General features: G+C 51.9%; 1 protein-coding gene across 4 annotated transcripts in view; it reads left to right on the top strand.

Annotated features, from left to right (window-relative positions):
- Nucleotides 1-1,121: 1,121 nt before the first annotated feature.
- NDRG1 (N-myc downstream regulated 1) overlaps nucleotides 1,122-22,506 on the top strand; it is a 61,038-nt gene continuing 39,653 nt past the window's right edge. The window contains exons 1-3 of one of the 4 annotated variants that reach the window (XM_005564119.3): nucleotides 1,122-1,240; nucleotides 14,340-14,420; nucleotides 18,419-18,454. In XM_005564119.3, the coding sequence (XP_005564176.1) occupies nucleotides 14,358-14,420; nucleotides 18,419-18,454 (99 nt within the window). In that variant the 5' untranslated portion in view covers nucleotides 1,122-1,240; nucleotides 14,340-14,357. Of the gene's footprint in view, nucleotides 1,350-14,339; nucleotides 14,421-18,418; nucleotides 18,455-22,506 lie in introns of all 4 variants that reach the window. The other 3 variants (XM_045398733.2, XM_005564120.4, XM_065519653.1) reach the window with 3 other exon arrangements.

The following is a 22,506-nucleotide window of genomic DNA, read 5'->3' as shown; positions in this document are numbered from 1 at the left end:
ATGACGGTGCCAGGTATGAGTCAGGCTTCCTTTATTCATAAAATCATGTTCCTCCATGCAGTGCTTCTCAACCTGGCTGCATGTCAGGAGCCACCTGGGTAGCTTTGTAAAAACCCCAAATGCCCAGTTGGTTTGCACCCCCTGAGATTCTGATTAAACCTTTCTGGAGTCCATCTCTCTTTTTATCATCTATTTATTTATTAATTTTGGCGGCTCCTCTGGGGCGTCTCATGTGCAGTAGGGGTTGAGAATTGCTGGTTTCTTTGGCCAGATGAGAACATGCAGGCAATAGTTACAAACAGAGCAGCAGAGCAGGACAGTGCTAAGGTTGGAAAGGGTGTGTCTTGAAAGTTCAGGAAATCAGAATAGGAAGGGGTGAGAACCCTCCCATCTGGGTTTGTGGGGCAGGAGAGAAGAGCCTAGTGGGCAAGGTACAGTGAGTGTGCTTAGAACTGGGAAGATGAGGGGAAGGGGAGGCGCTGGGTGCTGGGCGGCGGTGGGCAAGATGGACGGGATTAAACTGCAGCGAGGATTTCAGCGAGAGCTTTCGCGACAAGGAAGGGTGAGAATGGGAGGGAACCTATCTGGCGAAAGGGAAGGCAGCTGCTGGGCAGGCAGCTGAATCCGGCTGGGGAGCCGAGCGGGTGAGACCCGGAGGAAGTGAAGGGAGTCGCTCAGGGCGCGGCGCTACGAGACTCAGAAGAAACTCTGAGGCAGAGCTGGGGGGCCTCCGCCCACAGGGAGACACAAGGAAGTCCACATGCACACGCACGAGCGCGCACATGAACACGCACAAGCACACAAACAGCTCCTCCGGGCAGGGCATACGCACCCGCTGCACAGGCCGAGGACCCGGACTCGGAGGGGACTGCAGAGCCGACCCACAACCCGGGCCCTGAGGCCCCTCCCGGCCGCGCCCCTACGAAGGCTTGCGCAACAGGCGGCGGCTCCAGTGGGCGCCCGCCGCGCCGCTGCCCCAGCCCAGCCCTACGCGCCCGGGAGGAGGGAGCGGGGAAGGGGTGTGTCCCGGCTGCGTGCGGGGACCGCGAGGGTCTGGGAGGGGCGAGGCGCGGGGGCGGGGCCGCGGTGCCTATAAAGTCGCCCTCCGCCGGGACGTAAACAAACCTCGTCTGGCTCACCGCTCGCGCTCAAGCTCGCCAGCTCGCCTTCCGCCCTCGGCTTCCGCGGGGCGCTGCGCCGCCAGCTTCAGCACCGTCCTTTCTTTTCTCCCTCGCGTTAGGTAAGCCCGCGCCCTCTTCTCCCGGGAGCGACGCGGAGCAGAAAGAGGCCGCCCGTGCGGTGCCGCTGGAGCGCCGGGACTGCCCTTTGTAGCCCCTCGGACCCCAGGAGTAAGCGCCTCGGAGCTGCAAGTGTGCGGCCGCCCAGGGGCGCGGGCGCGAAGGGGCTGTGGGTGCAGACACCGCTGAAGTTGGGGGTGTTCAATTACGGAAAGGGAGGAAAAAAAGACAGATTCCCATTCATCTCCCCGCTAGCTGCGGATATGGGGTTTTGGAGGTCCGGAAGGGGTGATGAGACGGTCCGAAAACGCCAGGATAGCGTTTCCTGGCCTCCTCTCCGAATCCCAGCTGGCGCCGTTGGCAGGGGTGCGCGCTGGACGTGGGTGCAGAAGCGACTAGGGGAGTGTGTGTGTGGGTGTGGGTGTGTGTGTTTGGGAACGGAGAGATTGAGCGCGAGTGTGTAGATGGGGATGGTAGAGGTGAGCGGCGCTGGCGAGGAGGCTGGAGAAGGGGGCGTGGGTGTGTCTGGCTCACCGACTGGGTCGGGAACGGGCGTGGATCCGAGAGGCTGGTGGCGCTTCAGTCCCGTAGCACACACAGGGCGGTGTGCATGTGAATGTAAACGTGTGTTGGGGGGAGGGTCCAGGGTGTGTCACAGTGCAGCACGCGAGTGGGAGCAAGTGTCTGTGAGCGCCGCTGGGCAGGGTGCGCCCCCGGAGGAACCCGCGATTGGAGCAGCGGCGGCGTGGGAGAAGTGGCCTGGGCGAGAGGGGTCTCACGGACATTTGGCGGCCCCTGAGCTGGCTGGAGCTAGGAGTGGCGTCATTTTCGCCTCCGCCCACCCTCCCCGCTTTCCTCCCCTCCCCTGCCTCCGGTGCTGGCCGCTCCTGCTCTCCAGGGGAGGAGAACAGCTGGAATTACTCCGACGTTCCTGGGGGATCCGCCGCGGTCTCTGATTCAGCCTCGGGAGGAGATTCGGGCTGGGCGTGGGGAATGCGGCTGGTTCTGGGGGAAACACGCTGTCACGCCTCTGTCAAATTAGTAGCTGGAGCTGGAATTTAGTGGGTCGGTTCCTTACTCCCACCCCTCCCCCATACCTCCCCGCCTGTTGTCCCTGCTGTCCCTGGGGGTCCTGAACAGCACGCCTTTGTGGCTTGGAAGTGGGAGATGCCTGGCAGCGGGTGGGGGAGGCAGGGCCCTTGGTTATCTTATGCCCACCCAAGAACAACCCTTCCTCACGGACGCTGGGGACACTTCAGTTTGCTTGGTTTCTTTAAGCTACTGGGAAATATCTAAGATTCAGAGGTCAGCCAGTGGCCAGGCAGGAGGGCGGTAGACATCCTTATAATAGCCATCAGCTGCACGGGACCTTCTCCTAAGCTGCATCAAATGAACATATCTAAATACAAACCCCCTGTGCTTGCTGCAGAAATGCAGTTTCAAGGTGAATTTTTCAATCTAGACTCTTCCTGTTTAGAAATTCTGGCGTCCTTATTGAGTTTCACAAATGGGATTGAAATAAGCGAGGTGCAGTGGGGGCAAACCCCAGCGCCCTTCTTGGAAGGGCTGCTTTTTGGTGGGGGAGACACACAGCTGGAGACACAGACCGGTTCTGTGTGGTGTGTGTGGCGGCAGAGCCAGCCCCAGGCTGGGGTGGCACAAAGTGGGGGATGGAGGAAGGTGTAAGGGAGAGAGAGGGTTTCCGTGTGGATGGAAAACAGGGTGTTCTCCTGACCCGTGACTTCTTAGCTTTGCGGGACCGTGTCTCCCACGAGAATGTAAGCTGTATCTGGGCAAGGGGAAGGATTTGCCTGCCTCGCCCTGTAACCTGGCCCCTGGCCCAGTGCCTGGCAGGTGGGAGGAGTTGAAATATGCACATGAGATGAAGTGGATGGCTCTGGGTCTTCTGCCCCATTCTCTGTGAACCAGCAGGTTGAGTTTCAGGCAAGGTAATAGACTGTGCATGGGTGGAGGTGTTGGGTTTGGCTTTTGAGGGACCCTGGAGTGTCTGTTTGAGTCTCTTCTCCTGAAGAAGTTGTTTTGGAGCAACAAGGTTTGATCATTTGGAATGGAGTAAAAAAACTCACACAGGACCTAGTCCAACTTCTTCCCATTTTACAGATGGAAAATGAGGCACAGGGATGAGGAGGGATGTGCCCAGGCCGAGCTGAGCTGGAGCTCAGCTTTGTGGGAGGCTCCTGGGTGGGACTGAAGGCAGTGGAAAGGGTTCCTGACAGGATTTTGCCTGCCTGCTATGGAGGGGCAAAAGGAAATTGCATCTTCACTGAGTTTCTGGCGAGGAAATTTTTGAGGCCAAAGGGGCAGAGTGGGATGATTTTTTTAAAAGTGTAAATCAGGTATTTTTGAGAGATTAGCAAAGCCAGCCTGAAGGGCAGGGGCGTAGAGGCTGCAGCCCCCTGAGTTGGCCTTTGAATGGGGGCTGCCCCCCCATGACAGAAGACAGATTTCAGCTGAGCTGAGGGCCCTCCCCCCGGGGTACATTGAAACCCACTGGCCTGAACTTGCCTTCACATGGCCCTGAAAGAAAGATGGCATTGTGTTTTTCTGATGGCCCAAAGCTGCAGTTCTTCCTTGGGACCCAACCCCAGAGAATCCCATTCCAGACGTGACTCAAAGGCCCTGTCCTGGGAGAGAAAGCGTGATGACTCAGCATCTAAGACTCAAGCAGAGTTCAGGTTTGACTCAGCCTGGAAGGAAGGCCAGGGAGGGACACGGCGTCCCTCTCCCTCCAGAACAGCCACTGTCTCCCTTCATCGGCCTTCATCCTCACAAGAACGCTGCCTGGACCGTATTGCTCCACTGAGTGGATGAGGCAACTGAGGCCAGGAGAGTTTCAGGATTTGCCTGTAGCCGTATGGCTCAGGTGGGAGAGCCAGAGTTTGAACCCGGGCAGTTGGACTTCAGAGCCTTTGTTTTTTTCCATGGCAACATGTTGGGGCGCCTGAAGAAATCGGGATCGAATGAAAGGGCAATCAGGAGCTCCATGCCTCAGTTTGCTTTTCTGTAAAATGAGAGTAACAGACATGGTGTCATCAGGATGTGTAAGTATTAATCTGTGTAAACTGAGAACAGCACCCAGCATGTGGAAAACAGTGTGTAGGTGTTTGTTGTCAGCAGCACCCACAGAAGACATTCTCAAGGCATCTTCTTGGCAAGCAGAGTCTGGGGCCCTTTGTCCTAAACCTACCCAAGGCTGTGAAAGTGCCTGCAAATGCTTGACCTAGGTTTTGCTTTTTGCTAAGCTTATGTAGGTTGCATAATAGTGTCGTGAGAACCTCTTCTGAAATGCACATTTCCATGCCCAGTCTCCTGTGATTCTGTCTCCATCAGGGGATACCCTGTTGTTTCAAAGCTCCCTTGGCTGGGTTGGGAGTGGGGTATCCTGCAGTCAGCCAGAGTTGAGTACTTCTGCTCTGGAACGACAGGGGAGAGAAGAAAGGAAGGTGTGGCCATGCATGCCACTGTACCTTCAGGCCACCCTGTGTCTGCAGTGCCTGGGAATTAGTGCTCAGTAAATGGCTCTTCTTTGCTACAGTGCCTTGGAGGTTCAATGCATCACATCATCTAACTGAGGTAGAAGACATTCTTTCCACCTCTCAGGTCAGAACATTGAGGCTCAGGCTGGTGACTCTTGTGTCCAGAGTCCAGTGAGTGGGGTTCTGGCCAAGGTGAGCCTCCTGAGCCTTTTCCACACTCCAACATTGCCCTTGGAGGCTGCCCACACCCTCTGGGCCCACGTTTTGAGAATGAGTTTGATTTCCTGGATCCACCCCAGGCTGCTCTTCCTGCCTCTCTTGATGGCTGTGTGGTGGAAGGCCTGCGTGTCCGCTTGGCTTTTTATCTTTCAACTTGGAGACAGAGGCAGGCTAGATAGCGGTCTTGGCTGAGAACTTGGCCCAGGCAGGTGCGCAGAAGGGCTGGGGACACTGAGGCCCCACAGGAAGGCGGTTGCAGAAGTAGAGGGCCATGAGTAGGTGCCAACGTGGAGCCAAGTTCTTGGGGTGGGGGCCATGTGAAAAGAAACCTGGGCCCCCTCGGGTGGGGTATCAGCCCCAGCACTACAGAATGGGAATGGATTACACAATTGGGGCCATAACAGGTCTCTTTTTGACCCAGATCTTTGACTTTCCTACCTAACATTGTTTACAGACCTGCCTACCCCCTGCCTGCCTGGGCTTCATCTCTGACCTTTTGAGTTCAGCCGGTGTTCCTGAACTGAGATGGTAGAAAGTGAGGCTCCTTAACAGTCTGGGGGCCTTGAGTGCCCTCCCCAGCAGTTTAATCTTTCCTTTCTGTAAATCCGCGGGGGCCTTTCTGCAGCTATACATTTTAACTATGGATAGAGTTCTGTTTAAAGAGAGGTGGGTGGGGGCCCAGCTCTCCATCCTGTTCTCCTGTCTTCACCCTCAGCCCCACCCCCATGGAACCTAAGAAGGTTCTGAGTAGCCCTCTTCAAACGTGGATGTGAGAGGGCCATTTTAGAGTTGGGTCTGTGGCCTCTCTCAGCTGGGAATGCTTACCACCTCTCCCTCCTCCTTTTTAATTGTGGGACTCTCCTCCTTTCTCCAGAAAGGCCTCCTTGGCTGTCCCCTACTGGAGGGGAGGCTGGGTTGGGTCCCTCCTGGGACCTGCTCATGTTCCCCATGAAACCTGAGAGCCTGTCCTTAGTAGGTATTGTGTTAGTGGTGGTGAAAGGACACCTCCTTTGATTAAGGAAGTAACTTGGACCACCTTGCGCAGACGAGATCGGAGGACCATTCCGGAGGGTGGAAACTGCAAGACCATTCTGGAAAAGGATTCTGTTAGCGTGGCCAGCATCCCATCTCGGGACAAAGGGTTCTGTATGAGGGATCCATTTCCTCGTCCTCTGCTAACACTGGCTCCGTTTGTGTGATGTCCACAAATTATCTCAGACCATCCAGCGCAGCTCATGCCTGTCTCGCAGATTTCACAGAGTAATCCTCTAAGGAGACCAGTGTCCTCCTTTGGACTTCCAGTTATTCACCTCATCCCCTCAGACGGTCATCTTCTCTCTGCCAAACAAATTACTCGAACTGCCAAAACTCCACTGAGAATCTCCAGGAAGATCTCGGTTGTATTGCAGAAAAGAGGTGGGCCCTGACGAGATTCCTGACACCTCCCTCTTCCTGCTGTTGTGTTTGGGACACTCTGGCGGATCTCCCTGGTGCTGTGCTCAAGCTGAACACACACAAGTTCAGTGTCGCCTCCAGCCCCTCTGGACCCACACCCAGGGAGTGAATGCAGCTTTGGTTTGCTTGAGAGGGAGGCAGTGGGGTTCACCTTCTTAGTGATCCCTTATTCATTCCTTGAATATCAAACATCACTGATGCATCCTGGGTTTCAGGGTCCACTGCAAAGCACAGGGGCCCTCGAGGAGTTCCTAGTGTGGTTTTGTTCTCTGTGTGCCATTTGCACTGTTTCCTTGATTTTGATTGCTCTGATACATTTCCCTAACCTCTAAACTAGGGAACTTTCTTGAAGGTCCGGTGAATCCACCCATATTGTTTGCTGAGTTGATTAGATAAGAAAGACAGTGCTTGAAGACTGCCAACTTCCTCACCCTCCCCAGGGCCTTGAGTTTCAAAAGGTCCAGAAAACACCAAGAGAGCCCGTGAACTGCTTTGTAGCTTGACTTCAAAATCTGTTTTGGCAGAGAAATGACAAAGGAATGTATTCACAGTAAGGCAGGGCCATCCAGGGTCTGTCTAAGGTGGTTTTCCTTGAGGTTCAGGCAGAAATGGTGCCGTTCTGGGCAATTTTCTGGGGAAGCTGCTATAGCAAACAGTCGTAGCACACATTGATTTTTTCCCCTGCTTTTAAAATCTGTTCTGTAAAGAGCCCAACGTGCTGGAGAGAACACTGGCTTTCACGTGGCCTTGAAACCAGGCATGCTATGGAGGGTGGAATCTGGGCCAGTTGCTGTTGGTGACAATCGATGCTACACTTGTCAACAATTCCCGCCTGTCCTCCCTTTATCTGCTTCACTGAAGGCCTCCAGGGGACTGTTGTCTGCCCTCCCCCGAGGGGAGCGAGCGCCACACCTGCACCCACAGCAAACCAGTGAGTTTTTCACCTTTCCCTCCGCAGGGAGGAATCTAGACATGTGGCCTTTGGAAGTCAAGTGGGCCTTTGTGTTTGTTTTTGAGCCTCAGGTTACCCGTCTGGGAACTGGGTATAATACCCAAGCTCTCCTGGGGGAACCGTCTTGAGGAGCAAGTGAAACAGTGTGCTGAGTGAACGCTTTCCAAAGCATTGAGTTGGCCACTTAGGAAGGTGCTATGGGGGAGCAGAAAACAGAACCTTCTGGGTGTTGTGAAGGGAGAAAAGTTCAAGACGCTGGTTTTGCCAAAAGCTCAAACCTACTCATGGTGGCTCAGTGGCGGCTGCAGAGTGGAGGAGAGGCATGTGACTGTCCCAGCTGACCTCCACACGCTGAAAGCCTCACGGTCACAGGCAGCCCACCTTACAACGTTGCATCTGGGCCATGGGTGGTGGTAAGGACTATGGATATATTTAGGACAATGTTGAGGTCATTTCAGCGTTCCCTTTAAGGTTGCTTTAACCTGTGCCAGCTTGATGCTTACTGGCTTGGGGCACAGATCTTAACCTCTTGGTGCCTCAGTTTCCTCATCTGTTAAATGGTGACATGCTGGCACCTCCCTCCTAGGGTTTCTGTGAGGCTTAAAGGAAGTACAGGGTTTAGAACCCAGTTAGTGCTGCAGATACTGTTCCTGGTGCTGTTTTTGTGGTGTGTCTGTGTAGGGTTATGTTGTTGCCTTCCTGAGGCTGCTCTTCGTGGTGGGTGGAACCTGGAACTTCTAGAACAGATCATGGATGTTTCTCTGCTGGATACCCCTTCAGCCCCACCCTGTGGGAGTTCTGGGGGCCCAGGAGAGTTTGCTCAAGAGGGTGTGCAGATGGGTGGCAGAGCTGGGGCAAGGCTCTAGTCTTAACAGACAGGAGTCTGAGGCTGGCAGAAGTGGGGGCCTTGGTCCAAGGTGCAGGGCTAATCTGGCCAGAACCGAGCCCAGCAGGGCCTTGGTAAGACCCCGTGGCCCTTTTGTCTTTGTGAAGCACCTTCCTGCCTGGGTTTCCGTTTGCCTATAAGTTTGTTGTGGACAGCGTGATCTCCATAGACATACACTGTGCCTACTTTACAGATGGAGAAACCAAGGCCCAGAGAGGAAGTGACTTGCTCAGAGTCATGGAATAGGAAGGTGGCAGGGTCCCCATGCCCTGATTCCTAGGCCAACGTTCCTGTTGCCCCACTCAGGTTTTTGGGAATCACAGGCTCTGTGTGTCCCCTCAGTCCCCCAGGAGCTATTGAACAGTTCTTTTTTTTTTTTTTTTTTTTGAGACGGAGTCTTGCTCTGTCGCCCTGGCTGGAGTGCAGTGGCCGGATCTCTCAGCTCACTGCAAGCTCCGCCTCCTGGGTTTACGCCATTCTCCTGCCTCAGCCTCCCGAGTAGCTGGGACTACAGGCGCCCGCCACTTCGCCCGGCTAGTTTTTTGTATTTTTTAGTAGAGACGGGGTTTCACCGTGTTAGCCAGGATGGTCTCCATCTCCTGACCTCGTGATCCGCCCGTCTCGGCCTCCCAAAGTGCTGGGATTACAGGCTTGAGCCACCGTGCCCGGTCGATTGAACAGTTCTTAAGTGGCTTCAGATTACCCAAGAGGCCTGTGCCCACTGCCCCCCCAGGCCCCAGGGTCACGGGTCATGTTCTTTTGTTCCTCAGGCAGATCCTAGCCTTGACTTTGCCTGGAACCTGTGATCCAGCTCTCCACTGACTCTCCTGGGTCTGCTGGACCGGAAAGGTATTTGTGTGGCCCCTCTTGGGCCCTCGTTACTCATTGACAGACAGTGCTGGTGGAGAGGAGGGCCCTAGTGGTGGTGCACTGGGCCTGATAATCAGCAACCTTGGTGGCAATTTGCTGAACATTTTCCATGTGTCCCTCTCCTCACTGGGACTCTAGGACTGAAACCCAGGTCGCGTCCTCACAGATGTCCTGGCATCTCCAAGGCAACCCTGAGAGGAAAGTATGCTGATGAATTAAGCAGCTGTTTGCCAGGTTCTCCCCGCCACTCTTGAATTTAAGCCGCACTGCTGATCCTTGGGAGCAGGAGTTAGCATACCCACGGACAGACAAGCAAACTGAGGCAAAGAGGTTAGATAGCCAGGCATGGTGGCATATGCCTGTAATCTCAGCTACTCAGGAGGCCGAAGTAGGAGGATCACTTGAACCCAGGAGTTCGAGACCAGTCTGGGCAACATAGCAAGACCCTGTCTCTCTAAAAGACAAAAAGAAGAATACATTTTTAAAAAGAGATTCGATAAATTATGCAGGATCACAGAGCTAATAAATGGTAACACCAGCATCTGACCGGCAAGCCTTCCCCCAGCTCCTGGCTACCTTTCACTTCTCTGGTCTTCTCGGAATTCCTCCCAAGCAGGTGGATGGGAAAGGAAGAAGTGGAGATACAAGTCAGGCTGGCAGCTGGTGCTGTGACCTGGAGCCCTGTTTTTGGCGCTAAGCTGGGTTTTAGCTGAAGGAGACCTGCTGGAGGGGTGTCCTCTGTGCTTCTTAGGGAGCAAAGATGGCCTTGGAGATGGAGACACGGTTTGTCAGTCCTAAGCCACTCCAAAGGCAGGGCAGGTGGGCTAGGAGTCAGCCCTGGGTCCCCCGCTGTGCTGCATGTGGCCCTGCCCTGCCACCCCGCCTGTTAGAGGACCACTTGGATGCTTTCTAGTGGGCCCCAATGTTCTGTGATTAGGACTTTGCACGAGGCAGAGGGAAGGGGTAGGGACTGGAGTCCAACAAGGACCTCAAGCCCAGGGACAGGCTCCACCTGCCACACCTGCTAAGCCATGAGGGCCTCAGGTGCCCGGCGGGAGGGAGCAGGAGTGGAGGCACCAGCCCGAGCCCCCAAACCAGGTCACGTATCACCTGCCATTTCCTGCTGGTAGAAGGAGATCACAGACACCAGAAGTCAGCGTCTTCTGCCAGAACTGGGTCCTTCCGTGATTCTCAGGTGGTGACTTTGAATCCCAGAACAAGTGTTTTGGGGAGAGCGGAGTGAAGGAAGGCTGTGAACATCGGATCTGGCTCCCCTCCAGCCCCTGTGCTGCAGCCAGCGGGGTGAGCTCAGGACAGCGGCAGCCGCTTGGGCCCAGCCTCCTCCTCCGTGAATGAAGGTGGTGGGGGGTGCGCGTGTGCGTGTGTGTGCGCGTGAGTATAAATGACTGTGAATGTGAGAACCCATGAAAGTGAGAATGTGTGAGTGTGTGAGAATGAGTGTGTGAGAATGTGTGAGTGTGTGAGAATGAGTGTGTGAGAATGTATGTGTGAGTATAAGTGTGTGAGTGTGAGAATGAGTGTGAGAAGGAAAGTTTGCAAGTGTGTCGGGGTGAGAGGATGTGTGAGTGCGTTTGAGTGTGTGTGTGTGTGTGCGCGCGCACTAGATTAAATAAGAATGCATCCAACTGACATTTTCTGGATACTGTTACCTACTAGGAATTACTAAAATCAGCTGTTCCAAAGGAAGGTGGATGTCGCACCAGGGGACATTTAGCAACGTTTGCAGATTCTTTTGCTGGTCACAGCTTGGGGTGTATGCTGTGGGCATGTGGTGGGCAGAGGCCAGGGATGCTGCTGAGCCTCTTCCCATGCTCAGGGCAGCCCCTAAGGCAGAGGCTGCTTGCGGGGCCCAAATGTCAGCGGTACTGAGCTGAGGATCTCTGTCCAGGAGGCACAGATACTGTCCTGGATGCTGTCCAGACAGCATCCGCTCTGCCCTCCAGGGGGACAGACAGGACAGTGGACACAGCCCAGACGCAGCCTGATGAGTGAGCCCAAGGGAGCGCCTGTCCCCTCAGGACTGTGAGCTCCGTGGGGGCGGGAGCTGGGTCTGTTAGCTCATGATCCCCACCTGGGTCCCATAGCCGATCTCATCACCAGAGCTGGTGTTAGTTTTGTTCTGAGCTCCGTGTTGGGCACATAGAACCTAGTGTAGGAAGAAACCTCTGAATAAATCCTGAGTTTTCCAACCTGCTTCCCAGAACTCAGATGTTGTTTGAGGGCCAGCCTGGTGGCATGGGGGCTGGTGGGGGCAGATTGTAGAGAGCCAAGTCCCAGGTGGAGTGGGGTTCAGGCCCCTTTTCCTGGCTTCAGCCGAAGCACCTTGGCTTTTTAAGTATTTAAATATTTATTTTTTAACATTTTTAAATGTTGAACTTCCTTACATGATTTCCTTTGGACAAAAGCTCCTGCAAATAAAGTTTGAGAAGTTTTTTGGTTGAGGCTTCAGGGACAAGGGAAGGGCTGCTTGACGGGCCCAGTTTGGGAGAACTGAGGTGAGGGAGCCGCTCTCCTCCTGCCCTGATGGTGGACTGCCAGCAGCTGGCTGGGCCACCCCGCAGAAAGCACCTTCTGCAGTCCTTGGTTCATGCGGCCTTGGTATTGCAGGGCGCGGCCAACATGCAGGCTGCCTTCAGGTCTGCAGCTCCCACAGTCCCCCCAGACTACTGCAAAGCTTTATCCGGTCTCCTCGCAGACTTCAGAGTCTAGGACACTTCCTAAATGGTTCAAAATCAATGGAATCATTTGGGGGACAATAAATAATGTCACCAGACATTGCCAAATGTCCCCTGGGAGATAAAATCCCCCCTAGTTTAGATACGTCCTGTGATCATCCTCGGCAGTTTTATCTCTAGACTTCCCAAAGGCCTTTAGCACTGAGGGGGTTGGGTCAGAGAAGGCCCCACCAGCTCAAAAAAGCAGATGCTCAAGAACTTGATATTTCTAGGCGACACAGTGATTTTTCAACCCATTGCCTCTTGTGGTCTGGGAAGCTAAGCTGTAGGAAGGAAAAAGGTGCCGGGTAGCGTGAAGAGGTTTCACCAGATAGAGGAAACGGGGAAGGTGGACATTTCTCTCTTGTGTGTTCTGCAGAAGGAGAGAGCTGGTGGAGGCTGACACCATATCCTAGTGTGATCATGGTTTCTGGAAGCCAAAGAGAACTGACAAAACTGGGCTGAACCACAGCATTTGTTGAGTCCTTTTAAATGTAGAATTTGTTTTCCAGACATTGCACTCTTGGGGTTTAGCGACAATTTAAAAGTGAATTTTACTGAAAGCATGGCTGTTGAGCTGCATTGCTCATTTATTGAGAGAGGGAGTTGCAGCCTGACTGTGCCTAGGAGAGTCTCTCATGCTGGGAGCTAGAGGTAGAGAAAAGAACAGGCTACCTGCTTGATGAAGCTCACAGATAGGACTGCTTGAACCCACTTGGGGGGACAGTGAGAGCCCCCTGACTTCACCCTGGCGTGCTTTGCTGAGCAGGGTATGCTAAGAAGCTCCTGTGACATGAGAAGTCCTTTCAGTCTCAGAATGAGGGATGGCGTTGGCAGGGCCCTGGGCTTCTGGAAGGCTCCCTAGGCTGTGTAGGCGAGGTGTCCCACAGGCCAGGGTCTTGGGACCACGAACCTGCTGAATTAGCAAGGCTAACAGACCCGGGCCTTTCATGCCTCCTGCCTCCAAGCTGGCAGCTGCCCAGGAATGCTCACAAATATAAAACCGACTTTGTTTTCAGAATGTTCTGGAGCATAGACTCCAAAGTCTGTATAAAGGCATTCTTGTGGGGCTGGTTATCTACTGGGGAAAATCATGCTGGGGCCCCAGACCAGAGCACCCCAGTGGAGAGCGGGATCCGCCCATGGAATGCCATGTGTTGGCACAAGGGATGGATCCGGGGTGGATTCAGGGTGGCCCACACTTGCCGGCTGACCTCTAAGAGGTGTTTCACCAGGTGCTTGGGAATTCCTGGGTCTTCAGAGGAGCCCTCGGCAGGAATTTCAGAGACTTGCATTCTCTCTACCATTGCATCCAAGGGGCCTTGGGCAGTGTGGGGCCCAGGTTCCCACTCTGAAGCTGGCAGTGTGAGGGCTTTGGTCAGGCTGGTTCTCATGGCCTTTTCCATTCAGAAAGTCCGGATCTGTGAACCGGGTGGGTGGCCTGGGCTCTTCCCCCTTGTCACTTACTCCTTCACCCCCAGTCCTCTAATGCTGTCTGTAATACTTGACCTTATTCTGCATTTTTTATGCTTCACCCCAGGGATTGGTGGGCATTTAATTTTTCTAACTTGACTACTGATCTATAGGAATACATGCTTATGCTTCTGGTTTCTAGATTCAGCTCTTGGAAGTATGATTAATAGATATCACCACCTGCCCGAGCCATGCACCCCAGGGAGTCAATGGCAGCATTCTGAGTGTTCCTGGGCTCTGCTTCAGTCTGGTTTTGCAGCCCACAGTTCTGCACCTGCCCTGTGTTAGAGCACAGGTAACTGTGCTCATCTGGCCCATTCCTTGCTTTGGTCCAGGAAGTGCTTTTTGCCTTGGAGGTCCTTTTTCTTACAAAATTGTACTGTGTGTTCAAGTGCCTGCCAAACTCCTTGGATTAAGGTTTTCCTCTGCCCTCTTCCCTTTTAGCAGGTAGCTGAGAGTCCTGCACCGTGGGGGGTGTGTGTGTGTGCGCGCGCGCGCACGCGTGTGCCTGTGTGTCTCTGCGTCTGCGTCACCAGCCTTCTGTTAGGGCTAACTGTGAGGCTGAAGCTTGTACTATGCCTGTACATGGTAAGCGTGGTATGAGCTTGTGTTCCCGTTTCATTGTCACTTGGGCTGCCTGACTTTGGGATGAGCAATGCAGGTCCCCGTCTAGAATGCAGTGAGCTGTGTCCTGGGTATGGTGGGTGGGCCTGAACTCGGTATGGGGACCTGTTTGTGAGCCTGATCCATCCATTTCTTTGGGAGGGTAGTGTCTGTGAGCCTCAGTATCCTCTCCCAGGAAATCCACTGCCCTAGGCCCAGTTGGAAAGACTGAGTTGGGTCCATGGGCCGTGTGTACAAGGGGCCTCCTCATCCCCTGCAGTGCATCACAAGGGAGGTGGAGCTGCTGGGCCGAGCACAGGCCTGGCCTTCTCGCCATTGGTCTTGGATTTGCTTCCTTCAGGAAACCTCTCTGCAGGAAGTGTTGACCTTTTGGCCTTTGTCTCTTTGCAGGCAGGTGACAGCAGGGACATGTCTCGGGAGATGCAGGACGTAGACCTCGCTGAGGTGAAGCCTTTGGTGGAGAAAGGAGAGGTGAGTGGAGATCTTCCTGGCTGCCCCATCACAGGCACATGTGCACATAGACACACACAGGCACACCGGAGCTCAGACTCGCACTTATGGGCATGCAAACACTGCAGAAATACACATGTATGCAACATACAAACATGCTGCACACACATGTACACAGCATACACACACATGCATACACACATAACACATGTGTCCACTGCTTCCTTGAAATGCACAGTTGTGAGAGGCTCTGGTTCAAGTCCCATAGGATTGGGGGCTGGGCCCCTTGCCCACTTCTCTGGGCCTTTCTGCTGTCATTTGTAATGTGAGGACATCGAACCAGAGGTTCTCTCAGCTTTCCCGTCTCTAACATTCTGGGGTTATAGAACATGCAACATGGGGCCCAGTTGCCCATGAGGACTGCCTGCCTCAGCTCTGATTAAAGCTGCATACCCTGGGGCCACACCGTCTGGGCTTAAATCCCAGCTGTGACACTTTGCAGCTTGGTGTCTACTTGCAAACCTCTCAGTCTCTTCATGTTCTAGTTCTTCATCTGTAAAATGGTGACATTAGGACTTACCTCTTGGGGCCAAGTGAGGATGGAGTGACCTAATTCATAGGGGGCAGTTAGAACTTTGCAATAGAGGAGATGGGCAATGCGTAGTCGCTTTTTCACTTGCTATTATTATCTTTTTGGGCAAACCTCTTCTGTCAACAGAGCCCTTCCTGTTGGAAACAGAGGCCCCTGTCCTATAGGCTGGGCTGGCAGGGCCCATCCTGGGCTGATTGTTCTGATGATGAATGAACCTTTACATTTGCACAGTTGACATTATAGCTTCAAAACATGTTCACATCCCAATTCTCACTGAGCCTCATAACTACCTCTGATGATATGTCTTTTTAAAAATGTGGAAGCTTTGGTCCAAAAGTGAAGTTAGTCTAAAGCCAACTAAATGCTTTTAAAAATGATAATTACCATTCACTAACCACATCCTGCATGCCTGCTTCTCTGCCAACCGTATTTCAGCTTTGGTTCATGCAGGTCCCAGGTTCTGTGATTGTACTCATTTTGTAGAGGAGGAAGTTGAGTCTTAGGGAGGTTAATTTGTCTGCTTTGCATAGTTACAAAGTGTGGGACATGGTATCAAACCCAGGCCAGCTGACGTTAGTGAAAAGACTGTTCATTTAATTTCCTTATGACTCTACATGTGACTGATTTGTTTTAGGTTCATAATTTCATAGACTTTTCTTTAAAAATGTGTGAGGCAACTATCTCTTTTCACCTTTTGCTGATTAAAAAAAAAAACAACACAAAAAACTGATCCTAGACAGGAAGGGGATTGGCCAAGTTCATTCAGATAGCTGGTACAACTAGAATTCGGAACCAAGCCTGGGGAAGCGACAGAATACTTGCTTATCATTCCACCCTAGGGGTGTGCAAATCTTTTCTGCAAAGGGTCAGATAGTAAATATCTTAGACACTGAAGGCCACATGATCTCTGTTGCAACCAGTCAACTTTGCCATTATAGCAAGAAAGCAGCCATAGACAGTATGTTAGTGAATGTACTTGCTGTGTTCCAGTACAAATTGAAAACATTTGGTGAGGCAGATTGCAGTGTGCCAACCGCTACTGTATACTATGCAGGTTCTGAATCCATGTCCTCTTAACTCTGGGTCTGTGACATAGTCTTCTGAAACAATCAAACAAAAACTTCTAGGTAGAACAAATACGTATCACCGTATTCTTATTTCTACCTTTTAAAAAAGCCCTGTGAAAATAGTAGCCCACACTTTCCTTTATTCACTTAACATTTCTGGGAGCTCTTTTCAACATCAGTCCACAATCCACTTGCTTTTCTCTTTTTAGGTAAACGGTATTCTACCTCATGTATTTGCCCAGTGCCCAGTATGTGAACACCTATGTCTTTCCAGCCTTTTGCTATTACAAACAGCGCTGCAGGAAATTCGCACCCTTGTATCTTTCATGTGTGTCATTCCATACATGTGCAGATACAGCCCTAGAAAAAAGTTCTCAGAAGTGGCATCGTTGGGTCCAAGGGTGAATGCATTTAAAACAATATTTTTTATTTATTTCAGGCAGCCTACTGGAATCCTTACAACATTTTATGTATGAAACATGTCTCTAAGGGCTTAGCCACTCAGGGTTACATGCCAGTGCATCTCTCAGTGAATATTTACCCTTTCTTTCAAGGTTTAGATGGAAATAAATTCCTTTCGCTTCCTTAGATTGACTCAGCAAAGTGTTTAGAGTTAGACTGAAGTATTGGGAAGTTCTTCCTTGTGTCTGTCCACAATCTGGATTGCCACTGCACTCTGCTGACATTTTGAAGTTTGGTGCTTGTTGTACAGAATGGCTTTCTCCATTCTTTCCCACCAGTACACACACACGTGCACATATAACACACAGGGCAATGGTATAGGTGCCAGCCACGTTTGCTTCCACTTGAATTTACCCAGAGTCCCTGATGTTCTTGCCCACAGCCCAGGGAATGTGGAGCTATTTGAATCCCCAGCATAAGGGCCTGTGTTGTCATCTAGTCTTCCAATCCGTGCCGTCTAGTGGGGGCTCCATTCCATCATCCTGTTCCCCTCATCACTTTTGCATTTTCCTCTGCTGAGCTGTCTTCTTTTCTGGAGGGTTGTGGTCGGTGAGGCTGGGGCTCAGTTTTCACAGAGTGTTGGGACTCCGTCTCTGTGTCAGGAGGAGGAAAACATGCCAGCAACATCTGTTAGGAACGTTGGCCAACCAAGACTCCAGTTGGTCCTCCAAGTCACACTTTCACCAGGCCAGAGGGGACATGGGACTTTTCTCTGTCTTCCTGGGCCTGTCCTGCCATGGACAACTCTGGTAAAAGATAGAATTTGGGCTGAAACTCAGATTTTTTTTTTTTTTTTTGAGAGATGGAGTTTCGCTCTTGTTGCCCAGGCTAGAGTGCAATGGTGTGATCTAGGCTCACTGCAACCTCTGCCTCCTGGGTTCAAGGAATCCTGCCTCATTCTCCCAAGTAGCTGGGATTACAGACATGTGCCACCATGCCTGGCTAATTTTGTATTTTTAGTAGAGATAGGATTTCTCCATGTTGGTCAAGCTGGTCTCGAGCTCCCGACCTCAGGTGATCCGCCCGCCTCGGCCTCCCAAAGTGCTGAGATTACAGGTATGAGCCACCGCACCCAGCCTGAAACTCAGAATTTTTAGGTTGAGGGAAATGCTTAGAGGTCTCCACTGCCTGTTTCTACTCACAAGAGATTGAAATTTGATCCAGGTCCAGATGACAGCAGCCATAGAAAAAATGTAAGGAGGACCATGATGTGGTCAGGTTTGAGTTTTAAAAGTATAGCACACGGGTGGAGTCAGGGAGACCAATTAATAGTCAGATATCAAATTTCTGTATCTCTCAAGCTTGTCATCAGCTTAGACCTTCAGATTTTTATCTGTCAAGGCTGTTGTCAGAAAGGAATCCAGTTAATGTGTCTGCTTTTCTGCTGGACTTCTATTTTGCGATGAAAAGGAAAGTCTGGGCTGGGCGCAGTGGCTCATGCCTGTAATCCCAGCACTTTGGGAGGCGGAGGCAGGTGGATCATGAGGTCAGGAGGTCGAGACCATCCTGGCTAACATGGTGAAACCCCGTCTGTATTAAAAATACAAAAAAAAAAAAAAAAAAAGCTAGGTGTGGTGGCGGGCGCCTGTAGTTCCAGCTACTCGGGAGGCTGAGGCAGGAGAATGGCGTGAACACGGGAGGCAGAGCTTGCAGTGAGCCGAGATCGCACCACTGCACTCCAGCCTGGGCGACAGAGCGAGACTCAGTCTCAAAAAGCAAAAAAAAAAAAAAAAAAAAAAAGGGAAAGGAAAGCCTGCCTTTGTGAGGAATTAGGGAGACCCCACAAAGGAGGGAGCATAGTTAACAGATTCAGGGCGTAGAAAGGCCCATACGTCCCAACATTGTTTCTCTTACAGAGGACACAGATGAAATTGACAATCTTTTTTATCTTTCCACAGACCATCACCAGCCTCCTACAAGAGTTTGATGTCCAGGCAAGTAGAGGATGTGGCTTTCCTTCCCCTTCCTCATCCCATCTTCTCTTTTTCCTCTTTCTTTCCATTGGTTTAAGTAGATCATTCCGCAAACGTTGCGGGCAAGGGGAGAGAAGGCCGTGGTCTCAGCTAGGTCCTCACCCTCAGCTGCTGCTCCCAGACAGAAGCTGACTTGAGTGCTGGCCAGAGAAGCAGAAACCAGTCACTTCCCACGGAAGCAGAAGACCCCTCCTGTTTCAGCCCCAAAGAATTGGCCAGAACGGTGGGACGTGTGTGGGGAGAATGGTGTGACGCCGGGCTGGCTTGGGACCCTGTGAGGGGAGGGAACAGAAGCAAAAGCTCGATGTTCTTGGCTCTGCTTGGGAAACTGAAACCAGCCTTCTCTGTGGTTTACTGGCCCAGAACTGAAGCATCTCCATCCCCACTCAGGATTGCAGGGCGTGCCAGGGGGTGCAGCTCAGCTGTGTCCAAGAACAGGCTCTCAGGAGAACAGACTGGGCTCTCTCAGCTGAGGGCTGGGTCAGAACTTGAGGAACTCTAAGTCCTAGACTCGTCGGGTGGGTCCGGTGCTGTGCTGGGCTCTAGAGGGCGGGGCAGAAAGCCTGAGCATATGGCGAGCTTGTGGTCTCCCTGAAGAAGGACAGGCGCGCTCCTGGACCAGCCAAAGGCGGCTGAGATGTGCTCACCTGAACATCTACCTGTGTGTTGCACAGGTGTCCCCAGTTTGGGACCCATTCTGTGCTCTGCATCTCACTCCTCTGTTCTACCTCCGTACCTCAAAACAACTCCACTTTTCCTCTTGAATCTCTTATTTCATGAATGCGCCCCCATCCATCCCGAGGTGAGGAATCTTGCACTGTCTTTGGAAGGAAGGGAAAGGAGGGGAGGGGGCTGGAAGCGTTGGCTAGTAGATCATCCAGGCTTTCGATACTGCCCCCAAGGTGTGTATTTTCTCCTCATCCTGGTTGTGTCAGGCTGTTCCTGGAGATCCACCCTGACCTCAGTGTTGAAGAAGAAGAAAGGGCCAGGTACAGTGGCTCACACCTGTAATCCCAGCACTTTGGGAGGCCAAAGCAGGCAGATCACCTGAGGTCAGGAGCTCGAGGCCAGCCTGGCCAACATGGAGAAACCCTGTCTCTACTAAAAATACAAAAATTAGCCAGGCGTGGTGGTAAGTGCCTATAATCCCAGCTACTTGGGAGGCTGAGGCAGGAGAATCCCTTGAACCTGGGAGGCAGAGGTTGCAGTGAGCCGAGATTGCGCCACTGCACTCCAGCCTGGGGAACAAGAGTGAAACTCCATCTCAAAAAAAAAAAAAAAAAAAAATAGAAGAAGAAGAAGAAGAGAAACAGCATTGGGAGCTGACTTGCCTGAGGTCACTCAGCAGTGATTGGGGAAGTGGTGCCAGACTCTGGGCCTCGCCTCTTCCAGCCCTGAGAGCTTCCCTTGCTGCTTGTGTAGGTTTTAGTGATGTTGGTGAGGGCTTCCTACCCGCCAGGCACTGTGCTGAGAGCTTCCCAGCTAATATCTCATGTAATGCCTCAATATCTCATGGTAACATGAGAGGCACCATTAGCCTTATTTTTCAGATGGGTAGACTGAGACCAGAGTGGAGGGACCGGGAGCCACACTCAGGTCTGCCTGACCAGGAAGGAAGCCCATGTTCTTCCTGCGCCACTCGTGTGCTGAGGTCCAGGCTTCTCCCACGCCCTGGCCGGAGCTCCATCCCGTTCCTCTCTGTGTTGCAGGACGCTGGGCATGCGAAGGTGTTCCAGGAGGGTGGGAGGTGAATGCACTGTCTTGAGGTTTATCAAGTCCAAGCCTTCATTTTATAGCTAGGGAACCTGAGGGACAGAGAAAAGGAGAAGTCACTCCTTCAGGGTGGCATGGTGGGGCAGCTAAGAGTTATGGTAGCGGATCCTCTTTTTCACCCTCTTGAGAATGGGGAAAAATGCGCCCAGGGCAGTCAGAGCTGCAACAGATGCGGTGGCTGCAGCACCAGCACCATGGCCTTGGTTGTTTGGTTCTCTGAGCTGAGAACTGCTGGAAGTTAGTCCCAGGGGACATCTGCTCATTCAGGGATGGGCCGGGCCACATCAGCCTCCCTCAGCCTGATCGAAGCTGCCCTTGCCAACCTTCCCCGTGGCTGAAATGTCAGCTCCTTGTGTTCCCCAGGGCAGCGGCTTGCTGGCACTGAGGTTGTATCTTCCTGCAGTGGGGATGTGATTGTCCATCCTCCTCAGGTGAAAGCCCCATTCCAGAGCCAGGAAGAGTGAACCGCAAGCCCCATGGATGCCCTTTCCTGGTGATTGACCTAGCACAAGTTGCTTCACCTCCATTTCCCCATCTGTGAAATGGAGACAGCGCTTCAGCCTTGTTAAGTGGCATTGGAGAGAGGACACTAACAAGGGCCAGTGTTGTGGTGCTTCCCGCATCAGTGCTGGGCCAAGCATCACATACCCTATCCACTAACTATCATGGGGTGTTTTCCCTAATTATTTTTGTTGTTATGGAAAAATACACATAACGTCCAATTTACCGTCTTAACTACTTTTAAATGTACAGTTCAGTAATATTAAGTATGTTCATATTACTGTGCAACTGTCACTATCATCCATCTTCAGAACTTTATGTATTTTTCTTTTTGTTTACACAGAGTCTTGCTCTGTCATCCAGACTAGAGTGTAGTGGTGCGATCTTGGCTCACTGCAACCTTTGCCTCCTGGGTTCAAGCAATTCTCATGCCTCAGTCTTCTGAGTGGCTGGGATTACAGGTGGCCGCCACCACACTGGGCTAATTTTTGTATTTTTAGTAGAGATGGGTTTTTCCATGTTGGCCAGTCTGTTCTCGAACTCTGGACCTCATGTGATCTGCCTGCCTCAGCCTCCCAAAGTGCTGGAATTACAGGCTTGAGCCACCACACCCCCAGAACTTTAAAACTTGCAGAGCTGAAACTCTGTCCCATTAAACAACTCCTCATTCTAGCTTCAGGCAGTCACCCTTCAATCTTCTGTCTCTGTGATTTTGATTATTCTAAGTACCTCATATAAGTGCAATCATATACTATATTATTATTAGAAAACTGTATTCGTTTGCATTGATTTGTTCTTTGCCAGTGTCTAGCTGATATAGGTTAGCATCATGTCCTCACGGTTCATCCCTGTTGTAGCAGGTGTGAGCATTTCCTTCCTTTTTAAGGCTGAATCATATTCTATTGTATGTATGACCCACATTTTGCTTATCCATTTGTCCGTTGGTGGACACTTTGGGCACTTTGGGCTATTGTGAATAATAGCCTGCTGTGAACATGCACGTACAGATATCTCTTTGAGATCCTGCTTTCAGTTTTGGGGGGCATATACCCATAAGTGGAATTGCTGGAGGTTTTAGTCCGTTCTCAAGCTGATATAAGGACATATCAGAAACTGGGTAATTTATAGAGAAAAAGAGGTTTCACATGACTGGGGAGGCCTCGCATTCATGGTGGAAGGTGAAGGAGGAGCAAAGGCGTGTCTTACATGGTGGCAGGCAAGAGCATTTGTGCAGGGGAACTGCCCATTATAAAACCATGAGATCTCTTGAGACTCGTTCACTATCACGAGAACAGCACAGGCAAAACCTGCCCCCATGATTCAATTACCTCCCATTGGTTGCCTCCCATGACGTGGGGATTATGGGAGCTACGATTCAGGATAAGATTTGGGTGGGGACACAGCCAAACCCTATCACTGGATCATATGGTTATTTTGGATTTTAAAATCTTGGTTGTCAATTCTGAGAAACCTAGAAAGCATAGTTTATCTGTTCCCTGTGAAGATAATTCCTCACATTTGTGTTTCTCTGGAAAGTCTGCAAAAACACTTTTGCATTCTCCCATCTCAGGACACAGGCAACTGAGAGAACAGAGAATAGGAGCTCTCGCCCCTACTCTCAGGGAAGGTCAACCTATGTGGCTCAGGCTGGGGTCCGTTAAGGAGCTGCCCCTTAGGACATCATTAAAGTGGAGACCACACAGAGGAGCCTTTGGAAGGACAGAGCAGAGGTCAGGATG

Source organism: Macaca fascicularis, chromosome 8, assembly GCF_037993035.2.
Source record: "Macaca fascicularis isolate 582-1 chromosome 8, T2T-MFA8v1.1".
Lineage (NCBI taxonomy): Eukaryota > Metazoa > Chordata > Mammalia > Primates > Cercopithecidae > Macaca > Macaca fascicularis.
The sequence above is the reverse complement of the archived record's forward strand: the minus strand, read 5'-3'. Positions and strand labels throughout refer to the sequence as shown.